At 40.1% G+C, this 19,269-nt stretch overlaps 1 protein-coding gene across 1 annotated transcript; it reads left to right on the top strand.

The window, feature by feature from the left end:
• The first annotated feature begins 241 nt into the window (after positions 1-241).
• Positions 242-18,744, top strand: LOC140337718 (mucin-2-like). The gene is made up of 10 exons (XM_072421519.1): positions 242-287; positions 575-666; positions 908-1,059; positions 3,778-3,916; positions 10,180-10,290; positions 10,403-10,582; positions 11,463-11,702; positions 14,779-14,935; positions 18,375-18,509; positions 18,596-18,744. Exons 1-10 carry the CDS (start codon positions 242-244, stop codon positions 18,742-18,744), a joined length of 1,401 nt encoding a protein of 466 aa, XP_072277620.1.
• The last annotated feature ends 525 nt before the right edge of the window (positions 18,745-19,269 follow it).

The raw sequence follows: 19,269 nt of genomic DNA, 5'->3' as shown, positions 1-19,269 counted from the left end.
ACCAACTAACTTGAGCTCAGTCACCCAGACCGAGTTTCTGAGTCTCTCAGCAGAGCTCCTCACAGACCGACTGTCTGTGTCTCCAAACAGAGCTCCTCACACAGTCCACCTGGCTGTGTCTCTCCAAGCCAAGCTGAGCCTGCACAGACCCCTGGCTGTGTCTCTCCAAGCCAAGCTGAGCCTGCGCAGACCCCTGTCTGTGTCTCTCCAAAATTAGGCTACTGACTGAGCTCCTGGCTCTATGTTATATCCCCATCCCCAGTGCTTCCTAATTAATTATCTCACAGGTGAGAGTCTTTCACCTGCTACTTCACACAGGAGAGAGATCTTGGGTAAATATACCTCACATAAAAGAGGAATCCTGGGCAAATATATCACCCTTCCACCTCCAATCCTGCATTGGCATCACAATATATATATACATACATATATACAGTTTCTAAATATGTGCACCAAGTAAGGGGTCAATGAATAAATCAATCCTAAACAGTGAAAATAATGTGTTATCTAAAAAAGCCCATTATGTGTGGGTTGAAACTTTTATAATGACCTTCTGCCTTCTGCTTCTTTTTAGAATGTGCACTTCCAACAGTATTTGCTGATTGCTCTTCCTCAAAAACTGGAGCAGAATGTGCTAAAAGTTGCCAAACACTGGACATGCATTGTGTGAGTATTTGATGTGGTATACATTGTGGCATTCCACTATAGGATCTATTTAAAAAACATCAAATCTGATATTAATGGAAATATTCTTTGGTGTAGAATCTTCCAGGCCCATATGTTTTGAATGTCTGATTCTCCACAAGAGAATGTTAAGGTGAATGTTTGATCCACAGATCCACTGTTTTATAAATAAATGTGTTTATCCATATCTTGTTTTACTGAGAGTTGTCTATGTGTTTCTTAGTATTCAACTAGATGTATCCCAGGGTGTGTTTGTCCACCTGGACTGGTGTCCAATGAGAAAGGTGGATGCATTCCTGAAGATGAATGCCCATGTTTTCACAACACAGCTGCATACAAATCTGGAGAAGAGATTAAAATCAGATGCAACACTTGGTATGTGCTATCACAATGTTTTTTATTGTAATTGCAAATGGTAAACTAGATCCAGTGGAATAAATATAAGCTTTTTCTACCTCATTGTTGCAAAGTAGACATATTTCCTAATTTTAGTGATGTCATGCATCTGATGAAAAACTGAGGTAATAAGGCTTCCCACTTCTTCAGTCTACGCTTTCTGGTTAGTGTAAGTAGTGAAGGGGATCTAGAGAGGCATGAGTGCTTGGGAGGTGTCTGATTGTTGGATGACATAGTGCCAGGAACAAAGTGAATAAAATTAAAGGGTCAGTTTAGCAGGTAGTCGAAACGGGACTGGAGAAAAAAAAAGGCAGCATTCAGCATATTCCTAATGTAACAGAATCGTTACCTTTTAAATGTTTAACAGCACAAGTGTATTTCAGACCATGTTATGAGCATAAATGTGTAGAGTAGTCAGATCCTATGAGTGCCCCACAGACAGAAAACAATTCTTTGAGTAAAAATAGGTTCATTGACACCAGTGATCACAGAGACAAAATACCCACACAGAATGACTTAACTGCTGTTTTTTCTGTCTCTAATTGGCTTGGGATCATAGGGCCTACATCTGTTGTCTTTGACCTATTTGTCCCATATTTATTCGCCAGATTAGTTTTCTTAAAATTGTAACAGAAAACTTTCCAGTACTAGCGCTTGGGATGGGGAGGGGTCTATTCTCCCTTACATACACCAGTTTAGCAATAAAAAAAAGAGGTTAAGTAAAAAAAAATTATGCAAGGAACAAAAGAGGGGACCCTATCTATGATAATCAGAAATATACTGGCCAACCCTGTAATTCATCAAGGTATGAATCAAGTAGAAAAAAGACCGGGATTTTTGGCAGCAAATTAAGGTGTATATTTCAAAATAGTACAACATGAGTGACACATATTTCATTACATCAGTGTGAGAAAAACAAACATGGTAAAATCACAAATGGACTGTAAAGGCGTCCCTTGATAGGGATATGCCTTGCTTTGTAAGTATAGAAAAGTGGTGCAACAAAGGTACATAAAGCTCACAAATCTCAATCCCGACGGGTTTCGCCAGATGGCTTCATTAGGGGATGTGCAAGGAGAGTCAGAGCATCTGTACAGTAAGGTATAAACAAGAATATTTATGACTATTGTAATGAATCATACATAATAATAACACAAGAGTGACAGGTCAGATCAAGATTATATAACTCATGACTAAGCAGGTGTACCTGCTTCATGTTCCTGCACCACCTATGAATCAATATGTCTCATTACTTTATATTGATATACATATATATTTATTCATATATAGTATTCTATATAAAAGCAAAAACTCATGTCAAGTTTATTATGAAAGGAGAAGATCTAGTATTCTTTTGCTATTTGTTGGTTGACAAAGAGATTTTCCAATCACCTACCATATCCAATGTATTCCATACCAAGAAGCTTCATTTATCAGCCTTATATTATATAAATTGGTCATTATAAAAAAAGGAGAAAAGAAGAAAAATCAACTTACTTATTTGTGTAGATGACACATATGTACAAAAAGGTGGTGTTTTCTCTTGTTGGAGGGGGGGCAGGGATTGTGTTGGTTGCTGCAGTATCTGGATCCCAAATAAAGTGGCCCAAATGAGTTACATCAAGGTGGTTCCAGTGGTATTCACTAGCAAGTGTGATACCCATGGGTATTATCATGATTAGTGGTAAGTAAACACGAGTTCATGGTAAAATATAGTTCTTTTTCATCAGAAGCAGTAAAGCTAATAAGACTGTATTAAATAATAACAATATTAATGAGGAAATAATAAAAGAGAGGGAGGATTAACAGCTTTCAGGATTAGTGCATTATGACTATGGTATGCAGTTATGTAGAACTGCTAATGCTCTCTTTATTTATGAATTGAATCACAAATAGGTGACTCTCCTTGCACATCCCCTGATGAAGCCATCTGGTGAAAAGCGTTGGGATTGAGATTTGTGAGCTTTATGTACCTTTGTTGCAACACTTAGTCAGATGATTCTATACTTAGAATGCAAGGCATATCCCTATCAAGGGACCCCTTTACAGTGATGTAATGAAATATATGTCACTTGTGTTGTACTTTTTTGAAAAATACACCTTAAATTGCTGCCAAAATCCCTGTCTCTTTTCTATTTGATTCATACTTTCCGTAAAAAAGTTACTAAGATAAGAGGCAGATAAATGGGCTCCATAATGGGATGGAGGGGGAAGGGTGTCACACAAAGGCGAGAATAGTCATAAAACTATTTGTACTGATTTAGAGAGGTCTACATTTAGTCTCTTATCTCTTGTCAACTGGATTATCATTTGTAGTTCAAACGTTTTAAGTATTTCTCTTTGGGAACCAAAACATTCCTGTCTACCACAGAGTTTCTGGTACATCTAGAGCAAACTGAAAAAATGAATACATAAAACACATGAAGAGGCAAACTATAAAACAATTTAATACTCTATCCAATTAAAACAAACAGTTTGGCTATTGATACTTTAAGAGGTAATGCTTGGATAGGTTTCAAAGCAAATCTAACTAAAAAATGCATTAAGTGCAAACGTTTGTAATTCTCAGGTTTCTTTCAGTATGAAAAACAACCACCCTTTGACTCCCAACAGAAAATGCTAATGTACAAACATTTGTTTATGTCTCACATTATTAGTAAGTGGCACTGGTAAAGAGATGTTGTTGCTATTTTACAGCGTTTGCAATAAACGGAAGTGGGAATGTACGAGCCATACTTGTCTGGCAACATGTGTTGTGTATGGAAATGGACATTACATCACATTTGATGGCAAGCGATATGTCTTTAATGGTGAATGCCAATATACGCTTTCACAGGTAAAACACATAGTGCCAAAAATTTGATTAATGTTTAGTTGTTTGTTTTTCCACCTAGTCAATACCACCAAAACGGGCCAAAGGCACTCTTTTAGTGGAAGTATACTCCAGGATGCAGTGAAAGGCCTACTCCTCAAATGCTAGAGTTTTTAGTATGAACCTTGTATTTTTTCAATTTGTACTGAGCACTTTTCCATGCATATTGTTTTGTTATTGGGTTTGACACCCCTGATATGTATATAAAATTTCCAAATATACACGTGTGTAAGGCCCGGATCTATGTCGGTATTCCCCAGACATGAATCCCCCAATCTATGCCGCAGTCTTCGGTTGTAGCAGCCCCCGCTCAGCCTCGGGAGACTGGTTGTGTCTCCCAGGACTTAGTTGCCCCCAGGACTTAGTGAGCAAAGGCTAGTGTCTGGAGATAGACCGGCAGCTGACCCGGCGCCACTAAATGCAGAGTATAGAGCCACAAATGCAGAGTAAGAAGATAGGAATCCAAGGTCAAAAACACAGGAAATCACTCCATCCAGTGTAGTGCAAGGGGTGAAGCAAAAACAGAGTCGGGGTCACAAGCAGCGGTCGGTCCAGGCAGAATTCAAATAGGTAATCCAAAAACAAACATAGGTCAGTAACAGGAAAACTCACAAAAACACCCCACACACAGGTCAGCCCAGCAGACCCTATAACAGGCTCCCTCTGACTGGGAGCAGACAGGCTATAAAGCCCCAGCAGCCAATGACAGCCCTGGGATTAACAGGAACTACTCAGCAATCAGCTGCACACAACTCAATTCACTTCAGCTGTGCAGCCTCAGTGCAGAGGATGCTAAAGGAAACCTCGGCCACCGGGATGCTGCAACCTACAGGGTACTGATTCTGAAACCCCAGTGCTACCGTGAGCGCAGCCGCCAGAGAGGATAGGGGGAATAGGCTGCGCACGCCCTCCTGTGGTGAGGTATCGCCTTGGTACTTACGCCCAGAGAGCGCCTCCTAACATTACCCCCCCTCAAGGAGGGGCCTCAAGGACCCCCACACGCGGTTTCTCAGGGTTTTCATTGTGAAACCTTTTAACTAACTCTTCCACATGAAATTGACATGCTGGAACGCAGCTCCTCTCCTCTGGACTGTAACCTTTCCAATCAATCAAATACTAAAGAGAATTCTGTACCCAAGGAGAATCTAAAATTTTCTCAACCTCATACTCAGGCTTACCTTTCACATCCACAGGAGGGGGAGGCTCCAAGGAAGGTGCCACATTAGCTGCTGATTTTAATAGGGAGACATGGAAAGAGTCTATACTCCTAATCGAGCGAGGCAGGGTTACCCTATAGGTTACTTTATTTTTTCTCTCAGCAACAGGGTATGGCCCAGTGAATTTCGGCCCAAGCTTGGTGGAGGGCTAGCAAAGGGCAATATTTCTAGTGGCAATCCAAAATAAATCCCCTGGAGCAAATTCTGGCTCTTTTGAACGATGCTGATCAGCAAATCGTTTCTGCTGCCCGGAAGCCTGCTTTAAAATTTTTTTGTACTTGGGACCAAATTGTGGTCATGTAGCCAGTCTTGCAACAACCGCATGTTGAAGGGGGGACCAAATAAAGAGGAGCATTTCGGATTCCGTCCACCCAAACATTGAAAAGGAGACATTTTAATCGATGAATTGATGAGCGTTGTTAAAGGCGAACGCAAATGGAAGGTAATCCGCCCATTCCTCCTGACAAACTGATACAAAGCAGCGGAGATACTGCTCTAACAATTGATTGGTCCTTTCAGTCTGATCGTTAGTTTCAGGATGAAATACAGAAGAGAAGGAGAGGGAAATGTCTAAACGTGCACAAAAAGAACACCAGAATTGAGGCACAAACTGCACAACTCTATCGGAGACTACATTGTCCAGGATACCATGTAACCGGAAAATGTTCTCATTGAAAAGTTGCAGTAATTGCCTCGCCGTAGGCAGTTTGTGTAGGGGTGCAAAGTGCGCCATTTTACTAAACCGATCTACTACCACCCAAACCACAGTGCATCCTTTTGACTCTGGTAGATCCACTATGAAATCCATCGCAATATGCGACCAGGGTTTGTCAGGAACAGGCAGAGGGTGAAGAGTACCTGCTTGGTCTGCAGGAGGAGTCTAACTAGGAGTGCACGTAGTGCAGGCCTTTACAAAAGCTTGAGTATCCTCCGGAAAGGGACGGCCACCACACATGGCGTACCAGTAATGCCAAAGTATTTTTCTCACCCGGGTGTCCAGTAACCTTGGACCCATGAAACTGCTGGAGGACTTGCAGGTGTAGAGGCAGGGGTACGTATAACCACACTGGGGGTTCGCTTGGAGGTGGGTCAGACTGATGAGGCTTTAACATAGCCCATAAAAGAGGGGAGAGGGAACTGGCAGATAATACCCTAAGCACACAGTGAGAAGGAAGGATGGACTCAGGCACATAAGCTGTGCAGTAGCCAGCTTCAGGAAAATTACGTGATAGGGCATCGACCTTAACATTTTTGGACCCCGTCTGTATGTAATGGTAAAGTTAAAACGTTAAAAAAATAATGTCCAACATGCTTGTCGGGAGTTTAACGTTTTGGCACCCTCTATGTACTCTAGATTCTTATGGTCAGTGAATACAGTTATTGGATGCTCTGCCCCCTCCAACCAGTGTCTCCACTCTTTAAAAGCTAACTTGATAGCAAAGAGTTCACGATTACCAATATCAGAGTTTTGTTCTGCTGGAGAAAATTTATGGGAAAAGAAAGTGCAAGGTTGTAAACATTCTGGGTCTCCCCCGTACTGGGACAAAATTGTTCCTACCCCAAGTTCGGATGCATCTATCGCCACAAAAAGGGTTGCTGAGTATTTGGATGTACAAGGATAGGGGCGGAGCAAAAAGCCTCTTTCAACTTTTTAAAAGCTTCACAAGCCTGGGTAGGCCACTGGGAAGGATTTGCTCCCTTCCGTGTCAGATCAGTAAGGGGAGTGACTATGAAAGAATAGTTCTTAATAAATCTCCTATAAAAATTGGCGAAACTTAGGAACCTTTGTAGGCCCTTCAAATTGGTGGGCTGAGGTCAATCAAGGACAGCAGTGACCTTGGCCGTATCCATCGTTAAACCCTGATCAGAAACAAGATAACCTAGTAAAGAAATTTGTTGGGCTTTGAACACACACTTCTCTAATTTGGCATACAAATGGTTTTCCCTGAGTTTCTGAAGAACTGCCCTAACATGCACACTATGCTGGACCAAAGAAGGTGAAAAGACTAAAATATCTAAGTGTCTAAATGTATAAGAACTAAAATGTCTAAGTAAACCACTAAAAATCTCACGAAAAACATCATTCATGAAGTCCTATAAGACTGCTGGGACATTGCAAAACCCAAAGGGCAAAACCCGGTACTCATAGTGCCCATCCCTAGTGTTAAAAGCAGTCTTCCACTCATCCCCCTGCCTTAATCTGATAGGGTTGTAAGCCCCCCTTAGGTCAAGCTTAGTAAAAACTTGGGCATTGACTACCTGGCCAAACAGGTCATCGATACGGGGTAAAGGGTATATGTTCTTAATGGTAATTTTGTTTACCCTTCTATAATCAATACATGGTCTTAGGGTACCATCTTTCCTTTCTACAAAAAAGAACCAAGCCCCAGCAGGGGATGTAGAAGGCCGGGTAAAGCCATTTTCACAATTTTCTTTTATAATCATTTTCATGGCCAATTTTTCAGGGACAGTGAGATTATAGAGGTGCCCTTGGGGTGGCATAGTACCTGGAAGCAGGTCTATAGGGTAGTCATAGGTCCAGCGGGGAGGAAAAACATCCACGGCCTGTGGATAGAATTTATCCGAGAAGTCTGAATAAGGAATGGGAAGCTTCTCTAGGAATATACCAGCAATATGGAGAGGTAGTGAGTCTACTGAACAATCTTCAAAACATTTTTCACCCCATTTAACAATCTGTCCCAAATCCTAGTTAACTATGGGATTATGTCTGTGCAACCACGGCAGCCCCAAAATTACAGGAAAGGAATGCATATCAAGCAGAAAAATCTAAAATTTTTCGGAATGGGTAACCACCACTTTTACCAAAACCTCAGGGGTAACTGTTATGGGTCTCCCCAGCTGCAGAGGGGAGTCATCAATAGCCAATACACACACAGATTCAACTGGCCTAATAATAGGTATTCCCAAAGAGCGCGCTAGAGCCTTATCCAAAAAGTTGCCAGCGGCACTGCTATCCAAAAAGGCCTGACAATGTTTCACAGTAGAACCCCAGGAAATTTTAACAGGCAAAAAAACGCGATCTGACTTTAGAGGACATACCTGCTCGCCTTGGGAGGTTTTCTCGAGCCCCCCTAGGCGCTGAAGTCCCGACTTCCTCCTAGTGCAGGATCACAAAAAAATGGCCCAATTCCACACAGTACAAACAGAGCATTCTCCTTCTTGACCTTTCTGCGGCTGACAGTCTTGAAGAGCTCAGTTGCATTGGCTCTCCTGCCCGAATAAGAGGTGGACTGGGTGCAGGGACAGCCAAGCCCTCAGCAAAGGCAGTTGGCGCAGGCAGTTTCTCCAAACTGCGCTCGTGAATTATGTGATCAATCTGGATGGTCAACATCATCATTTTATCCAATGTCTCTGGCATGGGATAATTGACCAGGATGTCTTTGATGGTATCAGAAAGGCCCCAACAGAATTGTCTTTTGAAAACAGGGTGGTTCTATTGGCAGCTGACAGCCCAGCGGCGGAACTTCATGGCATACTCTTCTGCCCGTATGTTGCTTTGTCAGAGAACTCTTAGTTTAGTTTCCGCAACTGCGATCAGGTCTGGGTCTGCATACAAGACCCCCATGGTTTTGAAAAAAGTATCCACAGAGGAGAGGGCAAGATCCCCCTGTGGCAAATTAAAGGCCCAAGTCTGGGAATCTACCCGGGGAAGGGATACGACCAGGCTGACCCTCTGTGTCTCCGTTCCTGATGAGTTTGGTCACAGCTGGAAATAAAGTTTACAGGACTGCATGAAATTCAACTGGCAGTGTTCCCCAGAAAACTTCTCAGGAAGGGGAACTTTGGGTTCAACAGCAGTGGCAGCTGCCACAGCAGGAGTGAAGTTTTTTCCTCTGGCCTTCCTGCTTGGTGACTCGCTGTGCCAGTTGATTAACGGCACCAGTCAGGAGCCTGACTTGCTCCTGTAAATCCTCCATAAGTGTAATTATAATAATTTCGGCCTGTTACAATGTAAGGCTCGGATCTATGTTGGTATTCCCCAGACACCAATTCCCCAATCTATGCCGCAGTCTTTGCCTATAGCAGCCCCTGCTCAGCCTCGGGAGACTGGTTGTGTCTCCCAGCACTTGGCTGCCCCCAGAAATGAGTGCGCAAAGGATGGTGTCTGGAGATAGGCCGGCAGCCAACCCACTAACTGCAGAGTACAGAGCCACAAATGCAGAGTAAGAGATGAAGGAAACCTCAGCCACAGGGATGCTGCAACCTACAGGGTACTGATCCTGCAACCCCAGTACTACCGTGAGCGCAGCTGCGCGAGCCCTCCTGCTGTGAGGTATCGCCTGGGTACTTAGGAGGAGAGCGCCTCCTAACAATGTGTACCAAGTAAGGGGTCAATGAATAAATCAATCCAGTATAAATATTTATTTTAATTATTAATTTCAGTATAATTATTATTTTCAATCAGTTAGGCCTGCAAATTGGTAATGTTGTATTGTCCAGTTGTGTATAAAAATTGTATACATTTCTGGAAAGTGTGACTGATGCTAAAGAAAGCTGCTATCTTACCAGATTGTTTTAATATGTTAAGGAGAAGGCTACTAGAACCAAGCTTTCAGAGATTACTGTTACTTTAAAAGAGGCACATCACTAAAGAGAGTAGCATTAGGACACATTTTACATCTTTTTCTGCTAGATGGCCAGAAAGACTTACAGTGTCAGCATTTTTTTTTTTAATTTGTGATATTGATTTTCTTTTATTGGCTTCTACCAAGATAAATAGGGAACTTCTCTATAGGTTTTCTGCTATTCAATAAAGTAGCATGCAATATGCAAAGTCACATTCAGACCTTCCTGAAATGCAAATATCAATCATTAGTCCATATGATAACTTAAGAGCAACAATTATGGCTCTTAACCTTACTCCCACTGCCTGGTCCCACAGTGCTGTCTGAAGCAAAAGGCTAACCTCAACCTGCATATTTACTGTATCTGTGCCTGTAGTACCTGTGTGTGCCTTTACAACATGTTTGATATTTTCTCTTTTAAAAGGACCACTGCTCCCTGAATAGCAGCACCAGCACCTTCAGAATAATCACACAAAACATTCCTTGTGGTAACATGGGTGCAACTTGCTCTAAATCCATCAAAATTTTCCTGGAGGTGAGCAAAACACCAAAAACATTTTTTTAAAAACTGGCTGCATATAAACTGCTTTTAGGCTGTTTTATTGATGTTGCTATATTACTTATTAGGTTTTTAAATTTTTGTATAGGACTATGAACTTATTCTTGTTGATGATCATCTCAATTTGGCTCACAGAGGTTCAGGCACTGATGTTCCATACCGAGTGCGATTAATGGGCATCTATTTAGTCGTAGAGACCCAAAAGGGATTGCTGATTTTCTGGGACAAAAAGTCCAGCATTTTTATTAAAGTTACCAGTGAATACAAAGTAAGTAATTCTGAAATGGCAAGAAGCATATTATATTATTACAATTATAAATGTATAGAAGTGTGTTTGGTCAACTTTTACTAATCAAGTACAAACATTTCAAAGGATGTTGCATTTTCAGCACACATTTGTTGTTTAAATGTGCAGTGTTCTGAATCACGGTATTGACCCCAAATTATTTAAACAATTAAGTCAACAAGAACAAAAAGCCACACCCCAAAATCCAGGATTATTTTAGAAGAACAAGAACAGAGAGGTTTAGAAAAGCAGACTTTTAGGGGTAATTCGTAAAACGTTTTGCAGCAATTTAACAATAAAAGTACACACAGCTCTAATTCTGTTTGGGCTTCCACATTATTTACCTATCTGGGCTTTTGATTTCCTTTGATTGGATTCATCTTTATCTGGATGGGCTTCTAAGGACTCTTCAATCCTGGATACACTTTCTTACCCTCAAAGCATTTAAAATTTGGCCCTTTTGTTATTTGACCCAGCAGTGTCCTGCTGTCTCTTCGCCCCCCAGCATTGCTACATCTATAATGTGTAATCTTGAAACTATAGGTTCAACTCATTCCAGGTGGGCTGCTTTGGCTACTGTTATATCACTTGACTCAGCCCAGTAGACCTTCTTTACAACTTATATATCATATTGAGTAAACCTACTTAAACAGGAAATAACTTTCCAAGGTTTTCCAAGGTTTTCCAAGCTGCATACATATGTGGGAATTATTTACAGAAAACAACTGATCCGGGCAGCTGAAGTATGTACACTATAAGGCACAAACAGTTGCCCCGCTGGATGAAAAGTTCAACATTTATTTCCAAATCTTTTATGTGATGGACATTTCTCTACTGCCTAATGTTTGTATTCATTCCACAGGGAAAGATTTGTGGGTTATGCGGAACCTATGATGGAAATAGGAATAATGATTTCACCACCCGTAGCAATGCCGTTGTTGCAAGTACAGAGGAGTTTGGAAACAGTTGGAAGTTGTTCCCAACTTGTGCCAATGGCATAGTCTATAGAGATGCTTGCTCACTAAATCCCTACAGAAATGCCTGGGCACATAGGAAATGCAGCATCATAAACAGTGATGTCTTCTCTGCTTGTCATCCATATGTAAGTTACTGTACTGAAAAAGGATTGCAAAGTATTTCCCAAGGCTGCGATTTCTCCTGCTGCAAATCAGGGAAATTGCATTCCTAAAATGAAATAAAATTAAAAAAAAGCATTAAAGTTACATTTGTTCTGCTGCATATCAGGGCAATTGTATAGAAGTTATATATATATATATTTATATATATATACAGCATTTATGTTACAGAAAAAATTATGTCATTGTTGATAATAAAGTTTGCCAGTTGTTCCTGTAGATTAATTGTTTCATAACTTAAATCACAGCATTTACTAAAACCTACACACTGGAAAATGTCGCCCATTATTACTAAAAAATGTTTTTAAGTTTCTCTCATAGTTTAACTATTCAAAAAGTTATATTACGACATTTATTCCCAGTCACACACAAGACAATTTCTTATGCTGTTGCAAAATAGTAGATGCACAAAACTTACCCATAACCACCTGTTCTTCTGCTTAAAACCAAGAAAATTGCAGATTAGGAAATACAATTTACAAGAGTTATAAATACAGATACTCTATTCCCAAGGCCACTGTTTCATCTGCTGCAAATCAGGAAAACTGCTGCCTAGAAAGTGAAATAAAATCAAAATAAAAATCAAGAGAGATACACTAATCCCAAATTAACATTTTTTTCTGCTATAAATCAGGAAGTTGTGAAAATGTTTAAAAAAATGTTTGCACTTACACATATAATATTCCGCCACTGTTTCTAATAAAGTTCACGAGTTATTTGAACAGTATTACCGGTATTTTAAAAAAATGTCAGGTCATAAAAAGGCTGGCAAAGTAAGTAGGCCTCAAAAGAAGCAAGTAGGCACTAGTGGATCCTCAATCTAAATTTAAAATCTTGGGTCTGGATCCAGAATTCAACAATCTTTGGCAGCAGGAGGGAGAGCATCTGAGGAACCAGTACTAAGTACACCTCAACCAGTGGTAGCAGAAAGAGGTCTTCTCTTTACATGTTTTCTCAAGGTAGAAAAAGTCAGATCCCAATCTCTGAAGCTTTACCCCTTGTGGACTGGCTGGAGCATTCATCTCAGTCACAACAGGGAGATGAAGAATGTGAACATGAGACATTACCCTGGAGTCAGTTTACCTCTGCCTGGGCACTCTGGGGGCACAGGTACTCTATCCCATCTTCTGTTTTCAATCAGTATTCATGTCTCTCAGAAATAGAGACAAGCAGTGTGTGTAATTCACAGTAAACAAGAGCTGATTAGGTAGAAGAGCTGTTGGATGATGTACAATATCTTTCAGTCCAGATGTGCTATAGAGAGAAGTGTTGAGAGAAGTTTTGAATAGGAGAGAACTGTTGAATAGGAAAGTGTTGATAGTGGCACATAGTTGTGATGTTTCTGGTGGCAGTAGTGATTGGAGCTAATGGTGGTAGTGATGGTGTCTGTGGTGGTAGTAGTAGTGCTGATAGTGCATTATGGAAAACCAGGGCTTTTTCAAGGAAGGGCTTCTCATACAGTTTAAAGTTTCAGCCATTGGAGAAGAAACTACCTCAGACTTCAGTATGGAGCAGAGATCATCAAGTTGTAGAGCCTTAGTTCATTAGCATTAGGTGTTAAAGCATTACCCTGTTATGGAGAATGTCTTGGCCATGGCTAGAAATATCTTGGTCTACTTCAGCAGATCCTACACTAAAAAAGTGCAGCTGCTTGCCTCCGCAAAATGATCTGTGACCTGTTTTCCTCTTTGAAATTCAGCATTACATATGCTAGACTGCTCATATGAGCAAGGGTAAATGGTAAGTGAAGCTAGAACCCAGGGCAGTGGCAGCCTTATTAGGGGTTCCTGCTGTGTGTTGAAGCCCATGAAGGCAATACATTTTTTCAGTCAAGGCGGAGATTTTTAAAAAGTATCCGCTACACCAAGAAACAGAGAGAGGTTGCCTACATGAAGAGGATGAGGAGAAAGAGCAGAATGAGGCTCTGGAGGAGGAATTGTCATTTATGACATTAGGAAGTGACACACGTCATCAACAATCTAGCAGACATTTATGTGGTCATGCAGATGAAGGGGGAAAATAAAGGTCTGCAGTGGATGGCAAAGGGAGCAGATTCCCAGTTCACCTTAAAACATGGCAAGCCGTATGCTGGTTTGCTTTCATAGTGACAAGCAAACTGTTGATATCAAACTCAGAGATGACTTCTTCACCACAAACACCAACAGCACAAGTGGAGCTGAACCTTTCACAAAAAGACATACAGACTGTCTAATTTTTCTTAGAATTGGTGAAATAACTGTTAATTTAGCACCAAAAGAACTGACAAAAAATGAAGAAAAATGGCAAATATATTGCAACAATGTTGAAAAATGTAAGAAAGTAACATTGCAGCATTTAGTTGCATTTTAATACTAACAATATTTTCCTGTGGTGGCGTAAAAAATGGCTTTTTTTCCCACAGATTTAAAGGTGAACAGATGATAAAAATATAAAATTAGATCAGTCTGGCTCCATACTGTCTTAGAATATCAAAATTGTTAAAAAAGCATTGAACTTGATTTTACACCAAATAGAACAGCCAAAAAATTTCAATTTTTTAGCAACAATAGTAAAAACTGTGAGTGAGTAGGAAGTGGCATTACAGCCTTTACTTGCAACTTTACACCAACAATATTTCCCTTGTGGCATAAAAAAATCTTTTTTTTATACAGAACAGTTTATATGAATGAATTAGGGCTGAATCCTTTACTGTCCTATAAACTTAAAATTGGCTAAATAGACCATTCCTGGTGATTTTCTGCTAAAATTATTCATTTGCAAGCATTTTTTTTCAAACAACAACTTTAAATTTTGAACTAAGCACCTAACCTATGTCATTCCACACTCATTAATGCTTTAAAATGGCAAGCTCCCTAGTCATCCATTCTAACTAAAAAGTGCCATGTCCTCTAAGGATAACAGGGGGCAAAATGAAACAAATATAACAAATAACAAACATAATAAAAAACCAAGAAACTTATACTTATTTTATTTAGCAAATTGGGTATTTTTTTTTAACACCAAACAATTCACCAATACTTTTAAACATTCTGTCATCTGTAGGTTGATCCATCCAATTATTATCAAGCATGTGTTTCAGACTCATGTGCTTGTAACACTGGAGGGGACTGTGAATGCTTTTGCACAGCTGTTGCTGCCTATGCTCAAACATGTGGAGAATTTAACATATGTGTTGCCTGGAGAAGTCCAACTATCTGTCGTGAGTAATACATTCTTGCTGAAATGTTTACAATTTAATATCAACAGTAAAAGTAAAACTTAATGAAGTTTCCACATGCTTTGGAAAAACATTTGTTACAAAAATGCAACTCAATACAATTCAAATTGGATTAAAATCCAACAAACTTTTGTCCTTGCCCATTTTGCTTTCTGAACTAATCATAAACCTCATTTTCCAAATCAACAGAAAAATATGGAAAATTTTTACCTTATGCTTAATATAATTTTATTTTTCTTGGATTCTCCCTATATCCGCCTACCACAGATTAGTGCTTTCCTCTGACCTTCTGCTGTCATTTCAGCCAAAAAGTCAGCGTAATTTATTCGTAGACATCCACTTTAGAATCCCTCTCTATCTCCCTGTGATAATAATCTGATTTTCAAATCTATGCCTTTAATGCTTTGGCTATTGAAGTAAAAGGACCTACTGGTCAATGAGGTCTGTATTAACCTTGCAGACCATGTTGACATGCTAATCTCTGCAATGAGTCATCTACTTTAGGAAGCATCTCCTATACTTATGCATTCTTCCAAAAAATGCATATATCTTGGAGGCTCACTTGTGAAGAGACTGTTTCTCAGCAGGCTGTTTCTCAACATGCCCTGGCCTGCTCTTTCACTCGCAAAAATTGCAGGTTAAGGGCTGAAAAAGCCTCCCCTGAGATCTGATAGGAAAAATTAAACCACTCTTGGGAGCTTGGGAGCTTTTTAACTCAAAAGGGATCTATTTATACAGGAGATGTTGAACCTGTGTGGATAGAAAGAAAGGAGCACAGTCTAAAAATAAAAAAGGCTTGTGATTTGGTGATGGCCATATGAAAATGTGGCTTGTAGCAGCTCCGTGTCTGACCCGGGATGATCTCTGTCTAGCTGCTCGCCTGACCACAATCCCACCTGTCATCTGTGCTTGGAAGGCGAACTCAGGTACAAAAGACCCCTTGCGCTAGTCTACCATAGTTCTTAGACACTCTTAGACCCCCTACCTAGTAAATTAGATTTACATGCCCTGGAAACTCCAGTTTGAGTTGAAAGGTGAGCTGGAGGAAATAAGCCTGCAAGTAACCACAATAAATACCCTTGTGTGTGAGGACTCTCTTTCTCTCTCTCCTAAATTCTATTTAGGCTTCAGAGATTGAAACATACGCAAGAAAGCCTTCAGCAGCATCTTCCTACAATAACCCTACATCTCGGAGAAACAATATTAGGATCAGAGGCCTGCCAGAAGCAACCCTTTCAGTAGACCTAAAAGTCACCATTATTGCTATGTTTAACATGTTGTTAGATAAACCTCCAACAGCTGCTTTGGAGATTGGGTTAGTCGAGTTCCAGGCTCTATGTCTCAGTCTTCCTCACTACCTAGAGATGTCATCTATGGAGTACATTTATTTTGTAATAAAGAAGAAAAAATGCAAAAAGCATGGCTCAGAGGTCCATTTAATTTTCACGGCATGCAGATTTCCCTGCTGCCAGATTTATCCATACAGACTTCACAAATATGTCATGTGATGCATCCACAGAAAGAGTGGGTAGGAGACCTTTCAATACTGCTTTACTGAGAAGTACTGTTCTCTGATTATAAATGTTGTAGCCCAACCTTAATTACTGTCAGTTCGGGTCAATAGGTTTCTCTAGCACTTGCATGCCTTCTGTATGCAACTCACCCCCCCCCCCCCCCCAATGCAGTACACTCTTGGTTAGTGATTCTAAGAGCACTATTTCTATATATGTGTAGTACTTGCAAAATGTAAGTAATAAGCTTGATATGTCATGAGCTGCTGTATATGTGTGAAGAGGAACAAATTACTAACCCAAGTGATAAATAGTTATTTAGTTTGGCTTTGTTTGCTTTATCAAAAATCAGTAATGCTTTCTTAAAAAGCAGGATGGAGTTCACCTATGCATACATAGCCTGGCAACAATATGGCAAAAACCTCTTGGGGGTCATTATTTTTTTTTTCTTTGCCAGTTTAATTTTACTTTAATTACAAAATGATTTTTGGCATTCCAGTAACTGCAAAAGGAATAATGGAATATTGAGTTATCTGTAATAAAGAATTTACTTTAAATGACTAAACCAAGCCTAACAATTCCAGTTTTTGGGATCTTTTATATCAATAAAATCAAAAAGATTTGCTATTTGTGACATAATTTACCTTCATATCTGGGGCCTAACTTTTCTTAACTTTTTGTGGCCAATAGGGACATTGTCTGTCACACTTAGCTCTTATTCACTAAAGAGCAGACGCCTCTCTCCTGCCTGTGCATGCGGGCAGTTCTGACTCTGGGCGTGCCTCTGTTTCCAAGCTTTATAAATTCTCTCCCATCTGCTGGCCAATCAGAAAGTAGCCTCTTAACCATCCCTGGCAATTTAGCTAGCTAACACATTGCACTAAGTGTTCGTGCAACGTGTCTCCCCTGGTGCCAAGCCCCCTGGGCTCTGTTGAGCTAGTTCCTGTACACCTGTTGGCTGATTCAGTGTTTCCTCTGTCCAGCTCCTGCGTTAACCTCTTGTTGTCCAGTCTGTTAGTTCCCAGCCACCTTCCTTGTGCTGTTCCTGTCTGTCTGTGGTTATCTGCAGTGGCCCGTGTCACTGGTGTCTGTCTCCTGGATCCCTGGTAATTGTCCCCTGGCATGTGACCTGACCTCTCTTGCTTGCTGCCAGCCTTGACCCTGGTCTTCCTTGACTATCCTTCTGCTTTGTCATTTGGTACCATGTTTTGCCCACCTTGGTGTGGACCGCAACCTGGCAGTAACCAGCAGCGCAACATTCTCACCATCAGAGGCTCTGGAGAAAACCTGATTACTGCTTAGACTCTGCGCCTTGGACCTTCTCAGGGCTCACACCACCTCTGTGCAAGTTGTAGCGCCCCCTAGTGGTTTTGTCTCTCTGTGCATGACATTGTCATTGCTAAGGGTGATAGTAACAACTGGGGGTTATTCATGATTCAGAAATACAATCCCAGTAAAAAGTAAAAATAAATCAAATATATGATTTTTTACCCATAACATTAAAATGGTTGACAATTATGAATGTTATAAAAACAACCATAGTAGTTAACTGGATAGTGTGGCAGTATTATAGATTTTTTCAAAATTTAGAGCTACTTTATACATTAAAGTGTTTGTATAGGCCATACTTTTTTTATTATTTGGATAGAGTAAAACAGAGTTCAAACTCTTTTCTGTCTTTGTTGTCTGGGAGATTTACTTTTGTCCTGTTCTAAACTTAAAACAGGAAAATAAAGGAAGTCTTTTAATATGAGAGTTTTCCCCTGGAAATTATTTGTTTTTCTTGTGTAGTGATAATGCAGCAATTGAAAAGCTGCCGTTTGTCTCAAGTTTAAAATGTGTTCTTATTGTACTGCATTTATTCTGAGATACAATATATATTCTGATAAACAATATTTATCTGCCACCAGCTCTCTTTTGTGATTACTACAATGCGAAGAGTGGCCAAGAATGTGAGTGGCATTATAAGCCTTGTGGTGCTCCCTGCATGAAGACCTGCAGAAACCCAAGTGGAAAATGTCATTATGAGATACGAGGTTTAGAAGGTAAAATTGTCTGTTTTTTAGATTTTTTATCTAGTTTACATTGATTCTAAAAATCATTGCTATTTCCCTGTTTACACTTCACATAGGTTGTTATCCAAAATGCCCCAAGGAAAGGCCATTTTTTGATGAGGATGAAATGAAATGTGTTGCAATATGTGGCTGCTATGACAAGGACAGAAAACGCTACCCATTAGGGGCCATATTTCCCAGTGAGAAGAACTGTGAAGTTTGGTAAACCATTTTTCTTTTTATTAGTAAATTTATTGTATCTGCAGTGCAGGTTGATGTTGTATATACATGCATTCATAACATGGCTAGCTAATCAACTAATGATGAATGATGAAAACTTCAAATTTTTTCCCCTAAGTAAATTGTGGTCAAGTAACTTTATATAGAAATTTTGAAGTGCAGTTCGTGACATCATCAAAGAGCCACATATTATATTCAGATAATGTTATTTTACACAAAGCTGTCACCAGAAACATTCTATACAATGTCTTCAGACATTGAAAAGTCTACTTTTGTTGAAGACTTGTAACTAGAGGTCTGACTGATTTTATTTGGTGCTGCTGCTGAGCCTGGTAGTGCTGGAAGAATCAATGGAATTGAGGACTGATGCAGTAGGGAAGAGAAAAGTGCGTGTTAATTAAAATAGGACACTGGTATGCACAAAAAAGGCTATCCCTAGGTGGCTGCACAAAGTTCATAATAAAGTTTTATCTCACTTTTTAAAAAGGCTTAAAAAATTCTCCCCATTTGC

Source organism: Pyxicephalus adspersus, chromosome 9 (assembly GCF_032062135.1).
Source record: "Pyxicephalus adspersus chromosome 9, UCB_Pads_2.0, whole genome shotgun sequence".
NCBI classification, from domain to species: domain Eukaryota; kingdom Metazoa; phylum Chordata; class Amphibia; order Anura; family Pyxicephalidae; genus Pyxicephalus; species Pyxicephalus adspersus.
Note: the sequence above shows the minus strand (reverse complement) of the source record. Positions and strands in the feature narration are given on the sequence as shown.